The 24,172-nt window shown below is 45.8% G+C and overlaps 1 protein-coding gene across 2 annotated transcripts in view; it reads left to right on the forward strand.

Moving 5' to 3' along the window:
• Positions 1 to 537: 537 nt before the first annotated feature.
• Positions 538 to 24,172, forward strand: part of LIN7A (lin-7 homolog A, crumbs cell polarity complex component) — a 155,828-nt gene continuing 132,193 nt past the window's right edge. Inside the window, exon 1 of one of the 2 annotated variants that reach the window (XM_040344204.1) lies at positions 538 to 766. In XM_040344204.1, coding sequence (XP_040200138.1) covers positions 730 to 766 — 37 coding nt within the window. In that variant the 5' untranslated portion in view covers positions 538 to 729. The remainder of the gene's footprint in view (positions 767 to 24,172) is intronic. The other variant, XM_040344205.1, reaches the window with a different exon arrangement.

The following is a 24,172-nucleotide window of genomic DNA, read 5'->3' on the forward strand; positions in this document are numbered from 1 at the left end:
ATGCCTGCAGTCGTATGAAGCGTGCATTCCAATGAGCTCCAGTGCAGCTGCATGCATATCTCCATTTGCACAGCGGCTAATGTAGCAGCACTAACAAAGTCGATAAAACAATGTAGGTGACGTTTGCGTCATCTGACACAATTAGGTCACATACCATAACACTTTCGAGGAGGAGCTTTCACTTGCCGCGGTACAAGCACAATCTATATGCAAGCAAGCAGCATTAAAGTTGCCACACTCTCTAACTGTGATGCTTACTCCTAACAAGCAAATACTGCTGTTGTCCATTGTGTGCAAGCATCATAAAGTGTTGTGGCAGCAGAAGGTGAATATAGTGAAAAAAATCCATCCTTCGGCGTTGCGGTTACCAGGGGAACATTACAAGATATAAAAATATACTTGTGCGGAAAAGGAATCAATCGAGTCCAAGTGCTGCGTCTCATGGTAACCATCCAGCGCTCTCGGAGAGACTGCCAGCGCTCTTCTGTAGTGTGCGCGCTTGTTACGTGTGATCTCTCTATTATTTCTCAGTGGAAGATTTGCAATGATTGCTGAGAGATTGTCTCATTAGGAAGATAAAGTTAATAACAGCTCCAGCGAGCTGCTGTCTCTGAGAGCTGTGCCTCTCTCCCTTTCTCTCTCTCTCTCCATGTCTCTCCCCCTCCCCCCTCTCTCTCCTCCAGTTCTGCTGCTTTGGCTCTGAGCATCACTCTGCATCCGACCACAGACATGGCGACAGTGGTCCAGCCCCTCACATTGGACAGAGGTAGGACTAGATCAGTACCTGCTGCTGATGCTGCTGTGTGCATGTGTTTGACATTGCTGTGCATGATGGCCAGCTTCACTGGGAATGCTCTTATCATTATTCAATGCATCCAGGCAGAGTGCAGTGGGAAATAATCTGTTTCCACAGCTCCTGAACATCTGAGTGTGTATATTGCTGGAACAGTCACTGCCTGGAATCCATACTGGCCTGGAATATGGGATAAGTGGCAGTGGGGAAGCTTTATTATAAGTATACCAGATGAAAGCAATCTGTAACTGATTACCTGGGGACACATTGCTCTCACCTCCAGCTTTTGTAGGGGTGTCCTTTGCCCTATGACCTGATCATCAAAGAGAATTATTGACGGATAGTGCTCTACATGTTTCTTGTATGACCAATGAGAAGTTTTTTTGGATGTGCACTGGGTCATCCTAATTGACATTATAGGAGGGATGGCTAGCCATCCAAGGTGCTGAAAGAGGCAGCAGCTCCTCCGGAGGAGAAGGATCAGCACCTGCAGGAAAAAATGTGCTACCAGGAGCAAGGACAGGCACACACAACCAGACTGTGCCAGAAGGAAAGGGGAGGGAAGGCAGTTTTGTTGATCAGATGTTGCAACGGGAGCTGAAAACAATTAAAATTAGCGTAAAGAAGTTAGGAACGGGAAAGCTCAAAGTCACAGTGAAGTATACAAGCTTCCAAAGGAGCTCAAAGACCTGAGGTGGTGTTTGAGGTATGCAGCCAGGGAATGCTCATTTATTAAAATGATCTTGACATAAACAAGGACACCTGTGTTGGCTGTGCGTGCATGGTCATGACGCTTTTGACCCTGGTTTTGGAAAAGCAAAGTGACCAGTGGGAAAAAAATCAAAGTTGGGCTATCAGTTCTTTGTTGACCCTGGTTTTGGAAAAGCAAAGGCACCAGTGGGGGGAAAAAATCAAAGTTGGGCAATCAGTTCTTTGTTGACCCTGGTTTTGGAAAAGCAAAGTGGCCAGTGGGAAAGAAAATCAAAGTTGGGCTATCAGTTCTTTGTTGACCCTGGTTTTGGAAAAGCAAAGGCACCAGTGGGGGGAAAAAATCAAAGTTGGGCAATCAGTTCTTTGTTGACCCTGGTTTTGGAAAAGCAAAGGGACCAGTGGGAAAAAAAAAATATCAAAGTTGGGCTATCAGTTCTTTGTTGACCCTGGTTTTGGAAAAGCAAAGGGACCAGTGGGGGGAAAAAAAATCAAAGTTGGGCTATCAGTTCTTTCTCTGAAATCGATCAGCCTGGGGGGTATGTGCACAAATTAGTTCCCATGAAAATCATATGAATTGGGCGATGACGTGTTTCTAGTTATAGGATATGCCAAAGACGGGTATAATAATGTAGAAAAGCTTCACTTTATATTGCATAGGTAATAGTGAGGTAATCTACAGTAAGTAAAAATAACAAAAAAAGATGTATTATTAAAAAAAAAATAAAAAAAAATGTTTAGGATATTCACAGCCAAGTTAGGCACATATGATACTTGACACTTGACTTCATGCATTCAATACTGTAAGCAAATGTAAATTCTGTTTAAAAACAAATCTTTCAAATAAGAATGTATTAATGAATTTATTCATTAAATATTAATTAATGTAAAAATATGCAGAAATCCACTGTTTAGACAGCCCAGGTAACACATTTTTGTGAAGTCTTTGAGTGTGATAAAACAGCACAAGACTGCCATGTTATAAAGGCTACGAGATACAAGAGACCTAGGCCCGGATTCACAAAGGAGTTACGACGGTGTATCTCCAGATACGCCGTCGTAACTCCGAATGCGGGCCGTCGCAACTCAGCGCCTGATTGATAGAATCAGATACGCCTCACAGTTGCCTAGATACGAGCGGCGTAAGTCTCCTACACCGTCGTATCTTAGGGTGCATATTTACGCTGGCCGCTAGGTGGCGCTTCCGTAGATTTCCACCTAAAACATGCAAATTAGCTAGATACGCCGATTCACGAACGTACAAGCGCCCGGCGTATCAAGATACGTAAGACATACGCCTGTGTAAAGTTACCCCTCATAAAGCAGGGGTAAGTCATGTTAGGTATGGGCATCGGAAACGTACGAACAGCGTTGTATTTTACGTCGTTTGCGTAAGTCGTCCGTGAATGGGGCTGGGCGTAGGTTACGTTCACGTCGACTAAGCATTGAGCGGGCGCAATTTACTTTGAAAATTCAACGTGATACTGAGCATGCGCGCGCATGCGCCGTTCGTAAAAAGCGTAATCTACGTGGGGTCATGATTAGTTTACATAAAACACGCCCACCTCTTCCTCATTTGATTTAGCGCCCAGAAGCGATTCAGTTCGCATGCGCCGCGCTTTATAAGTTTTTCATTCATTCATTCATTCATTCATTTAGGCGCGCTTATGCCGGCACATTTACGCTACGCCGCCGTAACTTAGGACGCAAGACATTTGCTGTCGGAATTTTCGACAACAAATGTTCGATGGGAGCTTGTTGTCGGAAATACCGACCGTGTGTAGGCTCCATCAGAAATTTGCTGTCGGAATTTCCGACAACAAAAGTTTGAGAGCTGGTTCTCAAATTTTTGGACAAGTTTTGAAATTCCGGCGCACAAAATTCCACGCATGCTCGGAATCAAGCAGAAGAGCCGCACTGCCTATTGAACTTAATTTTCCTCGGCTCGTCGTACGTCTTGTACGTCACCGCGTTCTTGATGGTTGGAATTTACGACAACATTTGTGTGACCGCGTGTGTAAGCAAAACAAGTTTGAGCGAACACACACTGGGAAAAAAATCCACGGTTTTGTTGTCGGAATGTCTGATCGTCTGTACGTGGCATAAGTGTGGACAAGGAAGTGAAGTGACTCAAATTTTTATTTTAATTTCTGAAGCAAAACACCTGAGCGCAGAAGATTTACTTTGACTCATATTCGGCTACCTCATCTGGGAGCTTTGACTGTGCGCTGTACAGCTGATAGACGGCCCTATGCAATTGTCAGAGATTTCAGATAAAAAAATTCACAAACCTGTAATTGCCTACTGCATATAACTTGGCAATAGCGGCACAAATTTAAAATAATTTCCAGTCTTTGTGGACTTGCCTTATAAGAAAAAGATTCAGCTTCAATGCCACTAATCACTTTTAAACTGATCTGTAAAATGTTGGTGTATGTTTTTAAGGAAGAGGTGTAGCTGACTTCTGAATATGCGAGTTCTCCAACTGTCATGCTGATCCTATGGCTTCAGTACTTTGACTTTCCAGGACGCAATGGTTGTTTCAGGTAAATTTTGAACAAAAAACAACAAAGTCATTAAGCGCTAAAACTGTCAGTCATTGAGGGACACATATATATATTTATTGTGACAGGAAGTCAGGTAAATCTGTGGGTGTTGTCACAGACGGGACATACATTTCTGCCTTGTTTAGACAATACACCAATTGTTATTAGGCGTCGGCTGCAAACGTAGCCAGAGAAAGGCTAAAGGCCGTTGAAAAACTTCAGCTGTTCAGAATGAGGCAATTAAGGCCTCTATAAGTAGTCCAGATGATTACCACTGAATTGCTGCATCATCCTGAGTCTTTGTGAGAGAGGGGAGAGCAGTGCCAGAAAGTCTTCTGAGGAGGTGAGGAGAGGATTGATTTTTCTGTGTGATAAAAATCAAAAGATTATTGTTTTTCTGCTGTATGACCAGCACTGTCTGCCCAGCACTAGGCTGAGCCAGACTCCATAGATAGGTTCCTGTGTGGTGAAGGTAGACGCCCAAAGTGGCTAGGGTTTATTTTATGTTTGATTTTGTTTATGCTGTTTGGATGCTTGCACTTGTTTCCAACAAGATGAAAGAATAAACCAAAACCTTTGTTTTCAACCGTCTTCGACTGCCTGTCTGTATAAATTCAGTGTGTGGTGAACCCATCCAAGGGGTCACACACCCCGCTACCGAGCTAACCCCCTACAATATATATATATATATATATATATATATAGTCTTGTCATAAATAATGTAAGAAAATGACCGGACCCCAGTGCAGCTGCCAACTTCTGTAAAAAAGTAAACAAAAATGAGCAACAAAAGCAGCGCTCGATGGGACCAGTAACAAAATAACTTTTGGCAATTGTAGAGCTCAATATAGTTCATTTATTGGATGCACACTTAAAGTAGTTTAGAGTGCGAAAACGCGTCAGCTGTCCTGTCTTGTGGTTGCGGTGACTGTACATGTTCAGTTGAAAATAAAGACAACTTTCTTTTAAGTTACTCCGGAGTGCGGCTGTCCATCTTCCTTCTTCTATTCCTATTAAAGTGGAGGTTCACCCTCAAAAAAATTCTGACATCACACGGAGTCGAGCCATCCTACCGTCAGAATGCCGGTGTTTTTTTTTTTTCTCAGCACATACCTTGTTATGTGCGATTTTCACCTCACGGCAATCCCGCGGGAGTGGGCGTTCCCAAGCACTGCCTGTGTTTGACAGGCTTCAGAACGGCGCATACTGTGCGTCACAGGTAGCCGAAAAAAACCCGAACGTCGGTGCGGCTCTATACGGCGCCTGCGCACCGACGTTCGGGTTCTGTCGGCAACCTGTGCTTGGGAACGCCCACTCCCGCGGGATTGCCGTGAGGTGAAAATCGTCATAACGAGGTATGTGCTAAAAAAAAAAAAAAAAAAAAAAAACCACCGGCATTCTGTGGGTAGGATGGCTCGACTCTGTGTGATGTCAAAATTTTTTTAAAGGGTGAACCTCCACTTTAAGTTAAAAGACAACTGTTAAATGAAAATTATGTAATTAAAATCAGACAAAATAAAACTCATTCTCATGATTGAAGTATTGAAATGTAATATGAGCGATACCGCCTCACTTCCTGATGACAAGGGGTTTACATCAATGAGTATACTCCATAGTCCCAATCACGGCCGGATGGATGGCTCAAAACACAGAGAAAACAAGAGTGGAGAAACACAGCTCTCTGAGATACAACTACTAGTTAGTGTCAGGTGTAAAACTAACTGTGCTGCGGGAGGTGTACTGTAGTCCACGCTGCTGGATGTTGACAGTCAAGCAGACTGGTATAGCGAGTGGAGAGACACAGAGTGGTGAGACACAGTACTCTGAGATGCACCTGCTGGTTGGTGTCAGGCGTGAAATTTACTATACTGCGAAAGGTGTACTGTTGTCCACGCTGCTGCAGTATCTGGGTGATGGGCAAAATTTGTAGATAGTGTTAAGCCTCGTACACACGCATGGTTTTCTCGGCAAGAAACAGCAAGAAAACTGCTGGCAGAGCTTTCTTGCCGAGTAAACCGAGCGTGTGTTAGAGGCTTTGAGGTTTCTCGTCAAGAAAGCTGCCCAGAATCTAGACGAGAAAAATAGAAAACCTGCTCTCTATTTTCTCGTTGTGATTCTCGGCAGTGTTTTCCTGCCGAGAAACCCGAGCGTCTGTATACTTACCTGTCCCCGTGGAAACCTGCGCATGCTTGAAATGACTTTGACTCATGCGCGGTAGCTTCCAGGGCATAGGTAGGGTGTAGCAAGATGGTGGCGACGGCATCGAATGTGATGAGCGCATGCTCGTCGTAGTCGATGACATCACCATGTAGTGTGTGTACACTCGGCCGGCAAGAGATTCTTGCCAAGAATCTCGTCAGGAAAAACAAAGTTTTTTTCCCGACAAGATTCTGGGCCGTGTGTACAGGGCTTTACATCCATAAACCAAACAATATAGTACCTTAAAACACTATATTATCAAAAGTATTGTGACGCCTGCTTTACACGCACGTGAACTTTGATGGCATCCCAGACTAATGCCACGTACACACGGTAGTTTTTTTGTGATAAAAAAAACGACATTTTTAAAAAAGTCATTTAAAATGACCGTGTGTGGGGAAAACTTTGTTTTATGTCTTCTGAAAAATTCGAACATGCTTCAATTTTTTATGTTGTTTTTCAAAACGTCGTTTTTTGTGTCATTTAAAATGATAGTGTGTGGGTAAAACGACGTTTAAAACAACGTTTTAAAACCCGCGCATGCTCAGAAGCAAGTTATGACGCGAGCTTAAATGGAACAGAGTGCCGTCGTACGTGCTGAACGTAACCGTGCTTTGCTAGAGCATTTAAAAAAAACAATGGTGTGTAGGCAACGTCGTTTTTTAAAATGAAGTTTGAAAAACGTTGTTTTGTTTCATGATAAAAAACGTTGTTTTATTTCATAGGGTTCATAGGGTTCAATATTGAGTCTGCCCACCCTTTGCAGCTACAACAGCTTCAATTCTTCTGGGAAGACTGTCCACAAGGTTTAGGAGTGTGTCTATGAACATTTTTAACCATTCTTGCAGAAGCACATTTGTGAGGTCAGGCACTGATGTTGGAGAGAAGGCCTGGCTCACAGTCTCTGCTCTAATTCATCCCAAAGGTGGTCTATTGGGTTGATGTCAGGACTCTGTGCAGGCCAGTCAAGAACCTCCACCCAAAACTCGCTCATCCATGTCTTTATGGACCTTGTTTGTGCACTGGTGTGCAGTCGTGTTGAAACAGGAAGGGGCCATCTTCAAACTGTTCCCACAAAGTTGGGAGCATGAAATTGTCGAAAATGTCTTGGTATGCTGACAGCTAAAGCCCCATACACACGGTCGGACTTTTGGCCAACCAACTTCAAAATCTGCAACTTTTCAAATTTGTCCGACCGTGTGTACACTCCATCGGACCAACTTTTTCTGGTTTCATCCGACAAAAAGTTGGGTCTGCGAACGGACCAACTTTTCGGCAACAAAAGTCCGATGGTGCTTTGTGTGACCGTGTGTACAGCAATCCAACCAACTTTTGGACAAAGTGCAAATACGAATGCTCAGAACCAATGTTAAAAGCAACAAACAATAGCAGAAGTTAACCAAAGGGTGGCGGTAAAGAGCAGAAAAGAGCAAAAAAAAACACGTGATGTTAGGAAACTTTTAGAAAAGTTTGCAGAAAAGTCTGACTGTGTGTATGCTATGGGTGTGGCCGGACAAATCAATTAGGAAAAAAATCCAAGGGAAATTTTGTTGGATGTCTGACTGTGTGTATGAGCCTTTAAACGTTCATATCACTGGAACTAAGGTTCCAAGCCCAACCCCTGAAGAAACAACCCCAAACCATAATCCCCCCTCTATCAAATGATTTGGACCAGTGCACAAAGCAAGGTCCATAAAGACATGGATGAGAGAATTTGGGGTGGAGGGACTTGACTGGCCTGCACAGAGTCCTAAACTCAACCTGATAGAAACACCTTTGGGATTAATTAGAATGGAGACTGAGAGCCAGGCCTTCTCACCAACATCAGTGCCAGACAAAACAAATGCGCTTCTGGAAGAATGGTCAAACATTCCCATAGACACAAGCCTCGTACACACGCTTGGTTTACTCGGCGAGAACCAGCAAGAAAACTGCTGGCAGAGCTTTCTTGCCAAGTACACAGAGCGTGTGTACAAGGTTTTCAGGATTCTCGACAAGAAAACTGCCCAGAATCTAGACGAGAAAAATAGAGAACATGTTCTCTATTTTCTTGTTGTGAGATTCTCTGCAGTTTTCCAGCGACGGCATCGACAGTGACGAGAGCATGCTCGTCGTACGCAATGACGTCACCGCATTCTTTCCTTTCAAGAGAAGCGCAATTCTTTTGAAAGGAGAGTCTGTACACTTGGGTGGCAAGAGATTCTTGCCAAGACTCTCATCAGGAAAAACAATGTTTTCTTCCTGACGAGATTCTGGCCCGTATGTTCGAGGATACACTCCTAAACCTTGTGGACAGTCTTCCCAGAAAAGTTGAAGCTGCTATAGCTGCAAAAGATGGGCCAACTCAATATTGAATCTTACGGACTAATAAAGGGATGCCAATAAAGTTAATGTGCATGTAAAGGCAGGATTCCCATGACCAGAGTAGTCAAGATAGTAGTCAAGCTATCTCCAATTTTCTTACCACCCCTTAAACCCCACACTCACATTACCATTCCCCCAACCAATGATAAGACCAGACAAGAGTTTTGGCGTATAAATGGGCATAGCAGCCTTTTTATTAACCAAAATATTTTAATAATTTCCAAATAACCTTTGTAACAACACTTTTAAACACACAGACTGTTGGTCTTTGATGGCACCCCGAACTTCACATTTTCCACCACCACACTGCGGGACCTTTTTACCATACCAGGCCTCCAGCCGTATCAGCAGCTCGGAGACAACCCCTTTTCCGCAGTGCAACCAATACCGTATTCCAGCAGACACCGTTCCACTGGAATACCCCAGAGGGGCCCATACCACGGATGAGCCCCCCACCACTTCCATCACATCTGTTTTCTGCCACCATCAAAGTCCAAAGACACCGCCGTTACACCGCTGCTATGACGACCCGAATTCCATTGAACCTAAAATAAAAGAAAACAAACAAAAACACACAAAGACAAACAACAGGAAGGGCGGGTGGGAAAACTGCTTCCTTCTGTCTCCCTCACCAACTGAAATGTTCCTGGAAGTTCCCGCCTCCACATTTTGTACAGCTCCTCCCCCCATCCAGCACTTTACTCCTGAATCCTCCCCTTCCATTTTCACCAACTTAACCATTTTGTTCACTCTCCTTTCCACCTTGTCATGCCTGGCCCTTCACTACTTGTTACTTTGTCTTTTTCTGTTCCGGGCCTCCCTATACTTTTGGTAATATAGTATACATTTGCATATGATTGTGTTAATTGCTTTGAATTCCCCATAGCTATAGTTTGGACTATAAAGGGTCAATACTGATCTACTTTCTGTTTGAAAAGAAATTCTGTCTTTCCATGGTTATGTAACATCTTCTTCCAAGCTTTCTGCACTCAGCCAAATCTACTGTACATTCCTATACTTTTATAACATCAATTATTAATGGCATAGAAACACTTGGGCCCAGATTCTCAAAGGGCTTACGACAGCGCAGCGCCATGTACGCCGTCGTAAGTCCTAATCTGGGCTGTCGTATCTATGAAAAGAAGGAGTGGAGTTGCGCTAAAAAATGACTTATCAAAAAAATATAGTGAGCACTATAAAGTCCCAAGGAGAAAAGAAAAGAAAAGTCTTCTTTAATCAAATATAAACTCTGTGAAAGTTCTGTGTTTAATCAAATTTTCATTAAGAATCACAACGAGTGAAAAAATCTGGATCACTGTTCCCTAAAAATGCTGACCCTTACCAGATTTTCAGATCCAAAGGATCAAGCCAAGCAGAGTAGCCAAACACCTGGGCTGCACAGGAGATCAGGATCTTGATAAAATCTTCCCAGCAGTGGATCAGTGGAACATCCAGAAAGCAAACAAAGAAATAAAACTAGATAGTGTGATATTGTCAGGTAATCACACAACAACTCCCCTGGTGACTGGCAAAACGGACAGTGTGACATGCAAACCACCACCAATATAAACACTGACCCTTACCAGAGTTCTAAATAAAGATAGTTCGAAAACACAGGGGGGGATGTGGGCAGCCACTGCAAAGAACTTCAAAGCAAAAGGATCCGGCCGGTAGTAGAACGTGTAGTCCTCAAATCTCGGTGACGTCAGTACGTCTCCTCCCGACGTTTCGTCTGCTAAGACTTGTTCACGGGTAACTACCCGTGAACAAGTCTTAGCAGACGAAACGTCAGGAGGAGACGTACTGACGTCACCGAGATTTGAGGACTACACGTTCTACTACCGGCCGGATCCTTTTGCTGTTTTTTAAAGTCATCTATGTAAGTGTACTACGTTTTTGCTCAATAAATGCCTTAAACGTTATCACACCATTGTGAGTTTCTTCTCCATGACCGCTGATTGTTTGGTGCATCCTGGTGTATCCGAGGACTGTATTTGGAAGAAGTTCTTTGCAGTGGCTGCCCACATCCCCCCCTGTGTTTTCGAACTATCTTTATTTAGAACTCTGGTAAGGGTCAGTGTTTATATTGGTGGTGGTTTGCATGTCACACTGTCCGTTTTGCCAGTCACCAGGGGAGTTGTTGTGTGATTACCTGACAATATCACACTATCTAGTTTTATTTCTTTGTTTGCTTTCTGGATGTTCCACTGATCCACTGCTGGGAAGATTTTATCAAGATCCTGATCTCCTGTGCAGCCCAGGTGTTTGGCTACTCTGCTTGGCTTGATCCTTTGGATCTGAAAATCTGGTAAGGGTCAGCATTTTTAGGGAACAGTGATCCAAATTTTTTCACTCGTTGTGATTCTTAATGAAAATTTGATTATACACAGAACTTTCACAGAGTTTATATTTGATTAAAGAAGACTTTTCTTTTCTTTTCTCCTTGGGACTTTATAGTGCTCACTATATTTTTTTGATAAGTCATTTTTTAGCGCAACTCCACTCCTTCTTTTCATAGTATTTTTTGTTTGTATAAACATTTTGAGTTTGCAGCTGTTTTGTATCGTTATAGATAAGCGCACTTTTTCTCACTTTTTGCATATATTGTCGTATCTATGCGACTGATTCTTAGAATCAGTTACGCATAGATATCCATTAGATCTGACAGGCGTAAGTCTCTTACGCCGTCGGATCTTAAATGCAATTTTTTTTTTGTCCGCTAGGTGTCGTCTTCCCCATCGAGTATGCAAATTAGCTAGATACGCAAATTACCGAACGTATGCGCGGCCGACGCCGTAAAGTTACGACGTTTACGTTAGGCTTGTCCCGGCGTAAAGTTGCCCCTGGGTATATGAGGCGCAACCAATGTTAAGTATGGCCGTCGTTCCCGCGTCGAAATTTATAAATTTACATTGTTTGCGTAAGTCGTCCGTGAATGGTACTGGACGTAATTTACGTCCACGTCAAAACCAATGACGTCCTTGCGACGTCATTTAGAGCAATGCACGCCGGGATATTTTAGGGACGGCGCATGCGCAGTTGGTTCGGCACGGGGACGCGCTTCATTTAAATGAAACATGCCCCCTACCCTCCCGAATTTGAATTCCGCCGGGTGATTTACGTTACGCCCCCGCAACTTTACACGCAAGTGCTTTGTGAATAAAGCACTTGGCTAAAAAAGACTTGCGGCAGCGTAACGTAAATCAGATACGTTACGCCCGCCCAGTTTTACGCCATTCTACGAGAATCTAGGCCTTGGTGTTGCAACGCTGAACTTTTTTTTTACACTGTTTAACCACTGTTTATACTTTGATGTGAAGGAAAATCAATGCAAGTGAAATCAGTAGGCAACGATCCCATCATTGGAAAGTAATCGTAGCATGAGGCATATGCGTTACATCTCTATTAACTTGCCCTGGGTCTTTTTCCTATACATCATCGTACACTTCCATTTATAAAACAATTGCTACTGTTATTACTAGGTCATCGGTAATTTGCAAAGAAAAAACTACCCAAGTATGTTATTTGAACATATTCTGTTTTGTACCCTGGCAGAATCATGGCACCTGATAACAAGTAGATATAGTAGATGTCTAGTTAACCTGTTAGACCTGTGTAATGCTGTAACTTTATGTAACAAATACACCCATATAGCTGATTGCCTACTTTTTTTTAAATCTATTGACCCACTAAGAATAAATGTGGGGAGCTTTAGGCAGGGATCACATCTACGCCACATGCGGCTGACAGCAGGGGTCCAGTGTGTCCCCGTTCACTGTTCAGGTCCGATTTCAGCCTGAATTTTTGGCTAAATTCAGACCTGAAACGGACCAAAAGACGCACAGGACCCCCTAGGGAGCCGGTCACAATCTCCTGCTATTGCAAATTGGATGCGGAAATCAAGCATCCAATTCGCGCTAGTGTGAACCCAGCCTTAGTTTTTTCAAACTGTTTTATTTCAGCATTGAGGTCCTGAGAATAGTTCCTTCTGGGCTCAGTTTGCATAAAGTTTGTATGTTATTTATTTCTTTGTATTGCTTTTTCTCTTGCAATCCAAAGTTATACTGGTAGGTTAGCTTCAGACAAACTATTTAGTGTGTAATTGTATGTCTGTATTTTGTTGGTAAAGACCTTAGATTGTAAGCACTCCCAAGTCAGTGTCAAATGGCAATGGTTCAGTATTACAGTAGATCCGTCAGGAGTACAGCAGAGAAAGTATGGAGCCCAAGGTTACAAATGCCAAAGTCCTAAGATACAGCTAAGCCTCTCACAAGGGCATGTGCATGGCTATTAATCCCTTAAAGTCTATGTCCGGTCTCCTTTGGTTGGTTATTGGGTTGTCAATCTGATAGTCTTGGAAGAATTTATTGTTTGGAGGAATAATGGACTTTCTAGGCACCAATGGTTGACACAGAATATACATTTTTATTGATGCAAACCCAGGGATCTGGGTAATTGAATCAACAGTTACAGTACACAAATATATAAAAATTACATTAAAATCATTAGTAAGCATAGAATATCTCTAAAAATGCCAACAACCCAGGGGGGTTATACTGAAACCACAAACAGTCCACTAGGGACAGCAACAAAGGTTGATGAACAAACGTAGACTTTGATAGGCGTTTTAGTATATAGGCTCTACATGTTTCGCAGGTTACTGCTTCTTCAGGAGCTTAAAAAAACTTTCTGGAAAGGAAAACATAGACTATTATTGGTTTCACTTTTTGGTTTATCATTACATGTTTTGTAAATAAAAATAATTAGTATCCATTGTGCAAGAAAACACACTATAATATATGACTAAGGTTGCCACATGTTACCATAGGGACAGCACAAAAAAGAGTCCAAATGAGGAGAGTGCAGGGACATGCCACATACCCATGAGAATTAAACAGATGGGTCCACGTAGTAGCCCGTCATCGCCAGTGTAGAAAATTGGCTAGCCATTAAGGGTGCGACTGGATAGTAAGACAAAAAAATGTAATAACGGTGATAATAGAGACAGAGAGAGATATTAGCGAAGCTCCTCAAACCACCAGTAGGGAGAGATGATTAACCCCTGTGTGTATAGCAGAAGCGAAATTTATTATAAGCAGTAGTAAACCTACCATCCACGGTAATGGATGAGGATAAGTGGAATTTCCAATGAAAGATCTGGATCAAGAAGGTAACAAGTTTCAGGTTTCAGAAAAAATATATATATATATCTTTTCAAGTGAGAGGTAGGCTGGTGTATGAACCTAATAAGGTAAAAAGAAAAAATTGATGAAACTATCCCTTCACAATGGGGCCAGACAAAATCTGATAGTCTTGTTGAGCAGCCCAACAGCCAAATTTACCGAGCAAATCCAGCAGACTGAAAACACTACTAAGTATTGCTTTTCAGTGGCTTAGCATGTCCCATGTCTGACTGTAGAGCCAGAGATGATGAGGGTGGCCTATTACATCATTCCCCTCCAAGAACCCCTGGTAGTGGGGACAGGGACTGCTAGGACAGCGTAAGGGTGCAGGTGCCAGGAAACTGGAGCGATGAACTTGAGCTTAGAAACACAGGGATTCCCCTGTAAAGTAATTTCCAGCAGCTAAGACTCATTGGTCTGTCATCTAGGTCTCTACAGTAGGCGCCTGATAATTTTAGTTGTTTCTTTACCTTTTTATGGAAGGCTACCAGTGAATATTATTTGAATATGACCTGCGCAAGCAGAGGGGCATCCCACCCAGGTACTGATTAGGTCAGCATTACAAGGACCCTTGTCAGTGGTGGCTGGTGTTCAAAAATTTTTTTGGGGGGGCGCAAACAAACCAAAAAAACAACGCAGCCACTGTACCCATAAATTGCCACCACTGTGCCATCAAACGCATCCACTGTACCCATAAATTGTCGCCACTGTGCCATCAAACGCAGCCACTGTGCCCATCAATTACCGCCAGTGTGGCCCATCAAATGATGCCAGTGTGCCCATCAATTGTCGCTACTGTGCCCCATCAAATGCTGCCAGTGTGCCCATCGATTGCCACTAATGTTCCCCATCAGATGCTACCAGTGTGCCCATCAATTGCTGCCGGTGTGCCCCATCAGATGCTACCAGTGTGCCCATCAATTGCCGCTACTGTGCCCCATCAAATGCTGCCAGTGTGCCCATCAATTGCTGCTACTGTGCTCCATCAAATGCTGCCAGTGTGCCCATCAATTGCCGATACTGTGCCCCATCAGATGCTACCAGTGTGCCCATCAATTGCCGCTACTGTGCCCCATCAAATGCTACCAGTGTGCCGATCAATTGCCGCTACTGTGCCCCATCAAATGCTGCCAGTGTGCCCATCAATTGCCACTACTGTGCCTCATCAGATGCTGCCAGTGTGCCAATCAATTGCTGCTACTGTGCCCTATCAGATGCTGCCTGGCACTTACCTGTCTCGCAGCGCGTCCTCCATGTCTTCTTCCGTCCTCTCTCAGGCATCCAATCAAAGCGCCTGACGTTTCAGCCAATCAGGTGACCAGTAACAGACCCGGCAACCTGATTGGCTGAAAGGCGGTTCAGTGTTAGTAAAGCGAATTCCTTCAATTTGCTAACACACATCTGAGTGAACAGCGAACGCCCAGCATGGTGCCCGCTGTTCCCCTTTTTGGGCGCCTATTAGAGCCTTTAACTCTAATCAGGTGCTTCCAAAAAACACCCCCGCCACTGTAATTCAGGTGCCCTGTGCCCGACAAGGGGCCGGACACCTCAATAGGGGGTGTGAGCTGAGACCATAGATAGATTCATGCAATGCATGAATCTATCTATGATGGTAGAGCAGTGCAGGAGAGAGGGGGCGGCACTCCTGTGCCCTTTATGGACATGCCACCACTGACCCTTGTGTCGTTGATGTACCACAACTACATTTGTAACAAATCTTCCAGCCCTTCCCCCTAAAAAAATACATTTTCCTAGGTCAATGTACACTATGTATACCATGTAAAACACTAGATACCATGTTCATGCTATATAAATTAATATTAATAATACCAGTAATTTAAAAATAACAAGTAAAATATTTTATGAACAATTGACTGCCAGCTCTCATCTTTACAGAAACGCACTTTTTATATTTGGCTGTGCATCAAAGCAGTTGTTTATGGAGTCCTACATGTAGTACTTTAGAATTAGCATATACCGTTTATCCTGAAATGTCACCACATGCATAATCCACTTTTTTCTGTCCTAATGCTAAATAATTGACATGACATGCATTTAAGAAACGGCAATTCATATATGCGTCCTTGTGGAATTATTTACTGCTTTCACTAGAGTTCCAGGTTTAAGAATTTCTTCACACAATAGACAGAAGGTTATTAATTGATAGAAAGATTTGTTCTTTTATAAATGTTACCCTGACATTTTCTTCATGTTTTGAGCACATCTAAACATAAAGAGCTGTATATCCTATCTGTAGTCACTATTCTGCAGACTGCTACAGAGCAAAAAACAGCAGCAGATTAATATCTAGTGATATACATACACACACACACACTATGGGGCAGATCCACATACATCTGCGCTAGGCGCAGCGTATCTAAGATACGCTACACCGCTGTAACTTACTTTGAGTTGGTTTGAATCCTCAACGAATCTGCGCCATAAGTTCCGGTGGCGTAGCGTATCTCTCGCGGCGTAAGGGCGCGGAATATAAATTTGGCGGGTAGGGGGGGTGTTTCATTTAAATAAAGCGCGTCCCCGCGCCGAACGAACTGCACATGCGCCGTCCGTAAAAACTCCCAGGGTGCATTGCTCCAAATGACGTCGCAAGGATGTCATTGGTTTCGACGTGAACGTAAATGGCGTCCAGCCCCATTCACGGACGACTTACGCAAACAACGTAAAATTTTCAAAATTATACTTGGGAACGATGGCCATACTTAAAGCGGGAGTTCACCCATTTTTAAAAAAAAAAAAATCTCCCCTTAGCTTCCTGCTCGTTCGGTCTAGGGGAATCGGCTATTTATATTAAAATATGAGCAGTACTTACCCGTTTTCGAGCTGCATCTTCTTCCGTCGCTTCCGGGTATGGGTCTTCGGGAGCGGGCGTTCCTTCTTGATTGACATTCTTCCGAGAGGCTTCCGACGGTCGCATCCATCGCGTCACTCGTAGCCGAAAGAAGCCGAACGTCGGTGCGGCTCTATACTGCGCCTGCGCACCGACGTTCGGCTTCTTTCGGAAAATCGTGACGCGATGGATGCGACCGTCGGAAGCCTCTCGGAAGCCTGTCAATCAAGAAGGAACGCCCATTCCCGAAGCCCATACCCGGAAGCGACGGAGAGGATGCGTCTCGTAAACGGGTAAGTACTGCACATATTTTAAAATAAATAGCCGATTCCCCTAGTAATAACGAGCAGGAATCTAAGGGGGAAAAGTGCCCTCTAAGGGTGAACCCCCGCTTTAACATTGAGTAAGCCACCATATAGCAGCTTTAACTATACGCCGAACGGAAACGACGTAAAAAAATGCGACGGCCGGTCATACGTTCGTGGATCGTCGGAAATAGCTAATTTGCATACTCAACACGGATTACGACGGGAACGCCACCTAGCGGACGCCGAAAAATTGCATCTTAGATCCGACTGCGTACGAAGACGTACGCCTGTCGGATCTAGCCGAGATGCCGTTGTATCTTGTTTTGAGGATTCAAAACAAAGATACGACGCGGGAATTTTGAAATTACACCGGCGTATCAGTAGATACGCCGGCGTAATTTCTTTGTGGATCTACCCCTGTGTATGTATTATATACAGTATCTTGCAAAAGTGAGTACACCTCTCACATTTTTGTAAATATTTTATTATATCTTTTCATGTGACAACACTGAAGAAATTAAAATTTTCTACAATGTAAAGTAGTGAGTGTACAGCTTGTATAACAGTGTACATTTTCTGTCCCCTCAAAATAACTCAACACAGCCATTAATGTCTTAATCTCTGGCAACAAAAGTGAGTACATCCCTAAGTGAAAATTTCCAAATTGGGCCCAAATAGCCATTTTTCCTCCTTGATGTCAGGTGACTCGTGGGTGTTACATGGTCTCAGGTGTGAATGGGGAGCAGGTGTGTTAAATGTGATGTTATTGCTCTCTCACTCTCTAATACTGGTCACTGGAAGTTCAACATGGTACCTCATGGCAAAGAACTCTCTGAGGATCTGAAAAAAAAGAATTGTTGCTCTACATAATGATGGCCTAGGCTATACGGAGATTGCCAGGACCCAGAAACTGAGCTGCAGCATGGTGGCCAAGACCATACAGCAGTTTAACAGGACAAGTTTCACTCAGAACAGGCCTTGCCTAGGTCGACCAAAGAGGTTGAGTGTGCGTGCTCAGTATAATATCCAGAGGTTGTCTTTGGGAATGAGACGTATGAATGCTTCCAGCATTGCCACAGAGGTTGAAGGGGGAGGGGGGGGGGGGTTGGTCAGCCTGTCAGTGGCCAGACCATACCCCGCACGCTGCATCAAATTGGTCTGCATGGCTGTCATCCCAGAAGGAAGCCTCTTCTAAAGATGATGCACACAAAAAAAAGCCTGCAAACAGTTTGCTGAAGACAAACAGACTAAGGACTTGGATTACTGGAACCATGTCCTGTGGTCTGATGAGATAAAGATAAACGTATTTGGTTCATATGGTTTCAAGCGTATGTGGTGGCAACCAGGTGAGGGGTACAAAGACTACAATCAAGCATGGTGGTGGGAGTGTCATAGTCTGGGGCTGCATGAGTGCTGCCGGCACTGGGGAGCTACAGTTCATTGAGGGAACTATGAATGCCAACATGTTCTGAGACATACTGAAGCTGAGCATGATCCCCTACCCTCAGAGACTGGGCCGCAGGGCAGTATTCCAACATGCTAAGGACCCCAAACAGCTCCAAGGTGACCACTGCCTTGCTAAAGAAGCTGAGGGTAAAGGCGATGGACTGGCCAAGCATGTCACCAGACCTAAACCCTATTGAGCATCTGTGGGGCATCCTCAAACAGAAGGTGGAGGAGCGTAAGGTCTCTAACATCCACCAGCTCTGTGATGTCATCATGGAGTAGTGGAAGAGGACTCCAGTGGCAACCTGTGAAGCTCTGTTGAACTTCATGCCCAAGAGGATTAAGGCAGTACTGGAAAATAATGATGGCCACACAAGATATTCACACTTTGGGCCCAATTTGGACATTTTCACTTAGGGAGTTATTTTGAGGGGACAGCAAATTTACACTGTTATACAAGCTGTACACTCACTACTTTACATTGTAGCAAAGTTTAATTTCTTCAGTGTTGTCACATGAAAAGATATTTTAAAGAAACAATGTAATAACTTATGGCTAACTTAAGAGGAAAAGTCCCTTCTCTGGAGAGATCTCCTCTTACTTTGGCCCCTGGAACAGGAAATTATAATAAATCTCCCTGACAGGACACAGAACTGTTAACCATGCACTACTCTATCTAAAAAGAAAAAAAAAATGTTTTGTCTTTGCATGCTCTTTATTGTATTTTTATAATACGATAAATGTAGTGCCAGAAAAATATGAGTATTTTCAAAGTGCTTCTTTCTTTCTCAACTCATCTAGCCAAGTCCAGGCTTCAATCTTGCGTAACACTATATCAGTTTTTAAGTGTATTTTCCAAAAGGCTTTATTCTCACAGATTTTAAATGATTTCTCCTGGTCATAGCCTGCCATACTCCTAATCATTTAGCAACTATTTGGACATTTACAAATCTATGGTACCAATTGACAAGAGAATGATTCCTTTTTAAAGCCCAACTTCGGGCAAAAGAAAAGTTTTCCCATGTAATGGGACTGTTAGAGAGATTGGCCCAACTTTGTGGCGGCGTAGCTTAGCGTGTTTAGGCTACGCCGCCGTAAGTTAGCGAGGCAAGTACTTGATTCTCAAAGTACTTGCCTGCTAAGTTACGGCGGCGTAGCATAAAGCGGGTAGGCGTAAGGGCGCCTAATTCAAATGTATCTAAGGGGGCGTGTTTTATGTTAATGGGGCTTGACCTAACGTTTTTGACGTTTTTTTCAAACTGCGCATGCGCCGGGCGCCTACATTCCCCAGTGTGCATTGCGGCTAAGTACGCCGCACGGGCCGATTGATTTTGACGTGGACATAAACGACGTAAATCCCTATTCACGGACGACTTACGCAAACGACTTAAAAATTTAGAATTTTGATGCGGGAACGGCGGCCATACTTAACAATACTATTCCATCTATTTGATGGAATAACTTTAGGCGGCCTATCTCTTACGTAAACGGCGTAAATGTACTGCGGCGGCCGGGCGTACGTTCGTGAATAGGCGTATCTACTAATTTACATATTCTATGCCGACCGCAATGGAAGCGCCACCTAGCGGCCAGCCTCAATATTGCAACCTAAGATAGGACGGCGCAAGCCGTCCTATCTTAGATATGTTTGAGCGTATCTCTGTTTGAGAATACACTTAAACATAGGTAGGCGCAGATTCTGAGTTAGGTCGGCGTATCTACTGATACGCCGACCTAACTCTCTCTGAATCTACCTATGTGTCTGCACTGCATGGGTCAACTGCTCGTTTTTGTGTAGGGGATTGGAGAAAGCTTATACCCCCCTGATCCTCTACTCCAGTGGTCATCAACCCTGTCCTCAGGGCCCACTAACAGGCCAGGTTTGCAAGATAACTGAAATACATCACAGGTGATATCATTTGCTGCTCAGTGATTGCAGTATTCTAGTCTGCACCTCCCCAAGGTTATACATAAAATATGGCCTGTTAGTGGGCCCTGAGGACAGGGTTGATGACCACTGCTCTACTCTACCTGCAAAAGACACTTCCCCACAGTCTAGCAGTGGACTGTTCCTGACGACCTCACGTCCATAGCAGGTTTCTGGGTGTGATGACACCAGTAACAGTCCAGCAAACAAGACTGCTAGGCCACAGAGGGGTGCAGGAGCCACAAGGACCAGCCTTGTACGGGGAGGATTGGAGGATAAGATAAATACATCTCCATTCTCGAATCCTCTAGACAAAAACGAGCAGTTAACCCGTGCAGTGTGGGTCCGGAGTTGGGCTTTAAGCATTTTGTCTAAACCTTTAGGACCCTTTCACACTGAGTCCTGCAAGCAGCATCTTTGGAGCAGCTTTTGGGCGCTGAAAAAAACGCTCCAAAAACGCCCCTCTCCATTGAAATGAATTGAAAGCGCTGTAAAAACGCCTTGCCCTTTCACACTGAGGCACTGCAAAAACGCCATTAAAACGTTAGGGTCTTAGCGGTGCTTTACCAGCACATTGGGATTGCAGATGAGGCTTTGCTCGAATAACGCTCGAAAAACGCTTGAATAACGCTCGAAAAACGCTCGAAAAACGCCCCAGTGTGAAAGGGGCCTTAGAGCTTGCTTGCAGTACAATTGTGTTCAGAGCAGGCAAGATACTAACAATTAAAATAGCCTACTCATTTCTTCAGTTAGTGTCAAATATGACTTATCATTTGAACTTGTTTCAGCATGTCTGATTACCTTAATTTATCACTTACACTGTCACTAAATGGTATGGTGTCTGTGTGTGTTTATATGTAATTTTAAATGATTTACTTCTGCAATACATAACTTATGCGATAAAAATTAGGTTTAGCTTTAATATAGTTATTAAATACGTGCAACAGTTTTGTCATTTTAGTCATTTATTATGACATTGTTCTTCCAATTATTGGTGAATGAGCCATTCCCTATTTAGAAAAGCCCAGAGCAGGGGAACGCAGTGGACTCGGTGGAGGGCTGGCATGACTGACGTCACAGGGGACAGCAAATTAACGATTGGCTGTCAGGTCCCGGGGGGCGGGGGAAGGGAGTTTATTTAAGGTTTGGTCCCCGCCCTCCCGGCAACACACAGCGCGGAAGAAAGTTTAGTGAGGATGTCTGAGGTGCAGCTCATGCTGGATCAGCTGCAGGCGGAGGCGGCGGCGCACGGCCCTGAGTGGCTTCGGGACCAGCTGCGGCCTATTTTCGGTAGGTCGGCAGCTATTGAGGACGCGGGGGGGAGGGACGGAGGACGTGCCAGGCGATCTCGCCCGCCGGAGCGCTTTTCCCCAGACACATCCCCCAGGGCCCAAAGAAGACAAGGGAGCCCCCGTTCGCGGGCCCCTCCGGGCCCCCCCGCCAAGCGCGCAGCTCTGCCCACAAAGGGGGGGAACGGGAGGAATCCCACTCGAGGCCGTGGCGCGGCAGCTGGCCGTTCGGCCAGCCCTGGAGCAGCACCTGGGCCCGCGCGGCGTACAGATGGTGATTCGGCGGGCCCCGCCCCCCGCGCCACCGCGGGGGGTGCGGTGCCTCAGCGTGGGAGATCTAGAGGCCCGACTGCTGGGCTTCCCATTTCCTCGGCCCACAGCCTTGCTGCGATGCGGATTGAAGGGGAGGGGACCACCGGCGACCTAGTTGGGGGCAGCAGGGATGGGGAGACCCCCCCAGGCCCACGGAAAGCGGCGCAGAAGTCGGTGAACGGGTCGGGCGCGCGGAGGAGTGACCAGGCGGACGCCAGGCCCACGGCAGCCAGGGATCCTTCCCCTGGGGTGCAATCAGCGGAAGAAGAGGATCCATCCACGTTACGGTCGGAAGGGGAGCTGACGGATTCGGAGGATGAACAACCATCCAGGACGATAGCAGCAGCGGTGGAGACGGGACGATCGGCTGGTGGGTCATCACCTAGGCAGCCCGGTAAGTCAATTTTATCTTTGCCTCGTACTGTGGGGAGGGGTGTGATGTCTGCTGGGGGCAGTGGGGGGGGGGGGTGTCAGCTCGGGGGGGGCGGATACACGGGCAGGTGGCTCTCAGTCTGTGACACCGGGCGGGGGGGGGTGTCCCTGGGGGGGGGTGGTTTTGCGGGTTTTTTAGCGGGCATAAAAGAGCTGGTGGGCAGATTTGAGGGCTCAGATGGGGCGACGGCGGGCCCGGTTGCGGCTTGGGCCCCCCCTGCGGTTCCGGTGGGGGGGGGGGTGGTCGCTACTGTTAACACTCTGCCGGCGGTGGTGACGGCTGGGCCGGTGGTGGCATCCGCCCCCGCGGTGAGCGGGGGTTCGGGAGCAGCTGCGGCTCCGGCGGCAGCAGCAGTGGAAAAAGGGGCGGTGGCAAGTGAGGTTGCGCGACAGGAAATAATCCGCCTCGCTGACGCGGCAAAATGTGAGGTGTACTTATGCTATGAGGCGTCGCTGGGGACACATTTGAAGGCAGAGGTCCGGGAGAAGATATGGAAGGGTGAGTATGTGGAGATTTTCGCGTTACTCCCATTAGAGAAGTTCAACCTGGACAGGGGGAAGCCGGATGAATCCAAAAAGGAGGAGGAGGAACGGCGCAGGTACCGCTTGATTCCACGGACGTTTACGAATTGGCTGCAGGCGTTCAGTATCCTAGCGTGTGTGGTAGGGGAGAAAAAGCCGGAATGCTGCTCAGGGCTCTTCATATATCAGAATGCGATAGGGGAGGCACACAGGATCTACGGAGGATCCGCTTGGCTGCGATATGATGAACAATTCCGACAGCGGATGGCGGTGCGGCAGGACCTGCGCTGGAATCAAAAGGATATGAACCTTTGGCTGTGTTTGATGACGGCGGCGAGGGTTCCGGGGCAGTCCTTTCAAGGGGGGGCCGGGGGTCCATCGTCCCTTGGACAACCGGCCGGTTGGGCAAAAGGGGTGTGTTGGCAGTTTAGCTCCGGCACGTGCAAATTCGGAGGCACCTGCAGATACAAACACGAGTGCTCTGGTTGCGGAGGCTCCCACCCGTTGTCCAAGTGCTTCAAGCAGGGGAAGGGACGTTCCGGAGATTTTGCGAACAAGAGGGACGACACCGGTGATGGTGGAAAGGATGCGGCCGTTCCTCGGTAGGTATCCGGACAGGGGGGCGGCTCGGGCACTGGAAAAGGGTTTCTCAGAGGGTTTTCAAATACCGTGTGCGCTGGGGGTGGTACCTCCGGTCCCGCGCAACTTGCGGTCTGCGCTCCTACATCCGGAAGTGGTTTCGGAGAAGCTGCGGAAGGAGGTAGCTCTGGGGCGCATGGGAGGTCCTTTTTCGGCGGCACCCTGGGGGGATCTGGTAGTTTCTCCGCTAGGGGTGGTGCCCAAAAAGGAACAAAACAAGTTTAGGCTGATACACCACCTCTCCTTCCCAAAAGGGGGGTCGGTTAATGACGCTATAGACCAGGAGGCTTGCACAGTGAGCTACACGTCATTTGATGCGGCTGTCCATTGGGTGCGACATTATGGGCGGGGGTCCTTGATGGCAAAATCGGACATTGAAGCAGCTTTCCGCTTATTGCCAGTGCACCCGGACAGCTTTCGGCTGTTGGGGTGTCATTGGGGGGGGCAGTTTTATGTGGACAAGTGCTTGCCCATGGGGTGTTCCATTTCGTGTGCACTGTTCGAGATGTTCAGCTCATTCTTGGAATGGGTGGTTAGGGACGTGGCCGGGGTGAGTTCTATCATCCACTACCTGGATGACTTCCTGTGCGTTGGACCGGCGGCGTCACGGACCACGGCGATTCTGCTGGCAACGCTGGAACACATGGCGGAGCGAT

The sequence above is a fragment of the Rana temporaria genome, chromosome 3, assembly GCF_905171775.1.
Source record: "Rana temporaria chromosome 3, aRanTem1.1, whole genome shotgun sequence".
Lineage (NCBI taxonomy): Eukaryota > Metazoa > Chordata > Amphibia > Anura > Ranidae > Rana > Rana temporaria.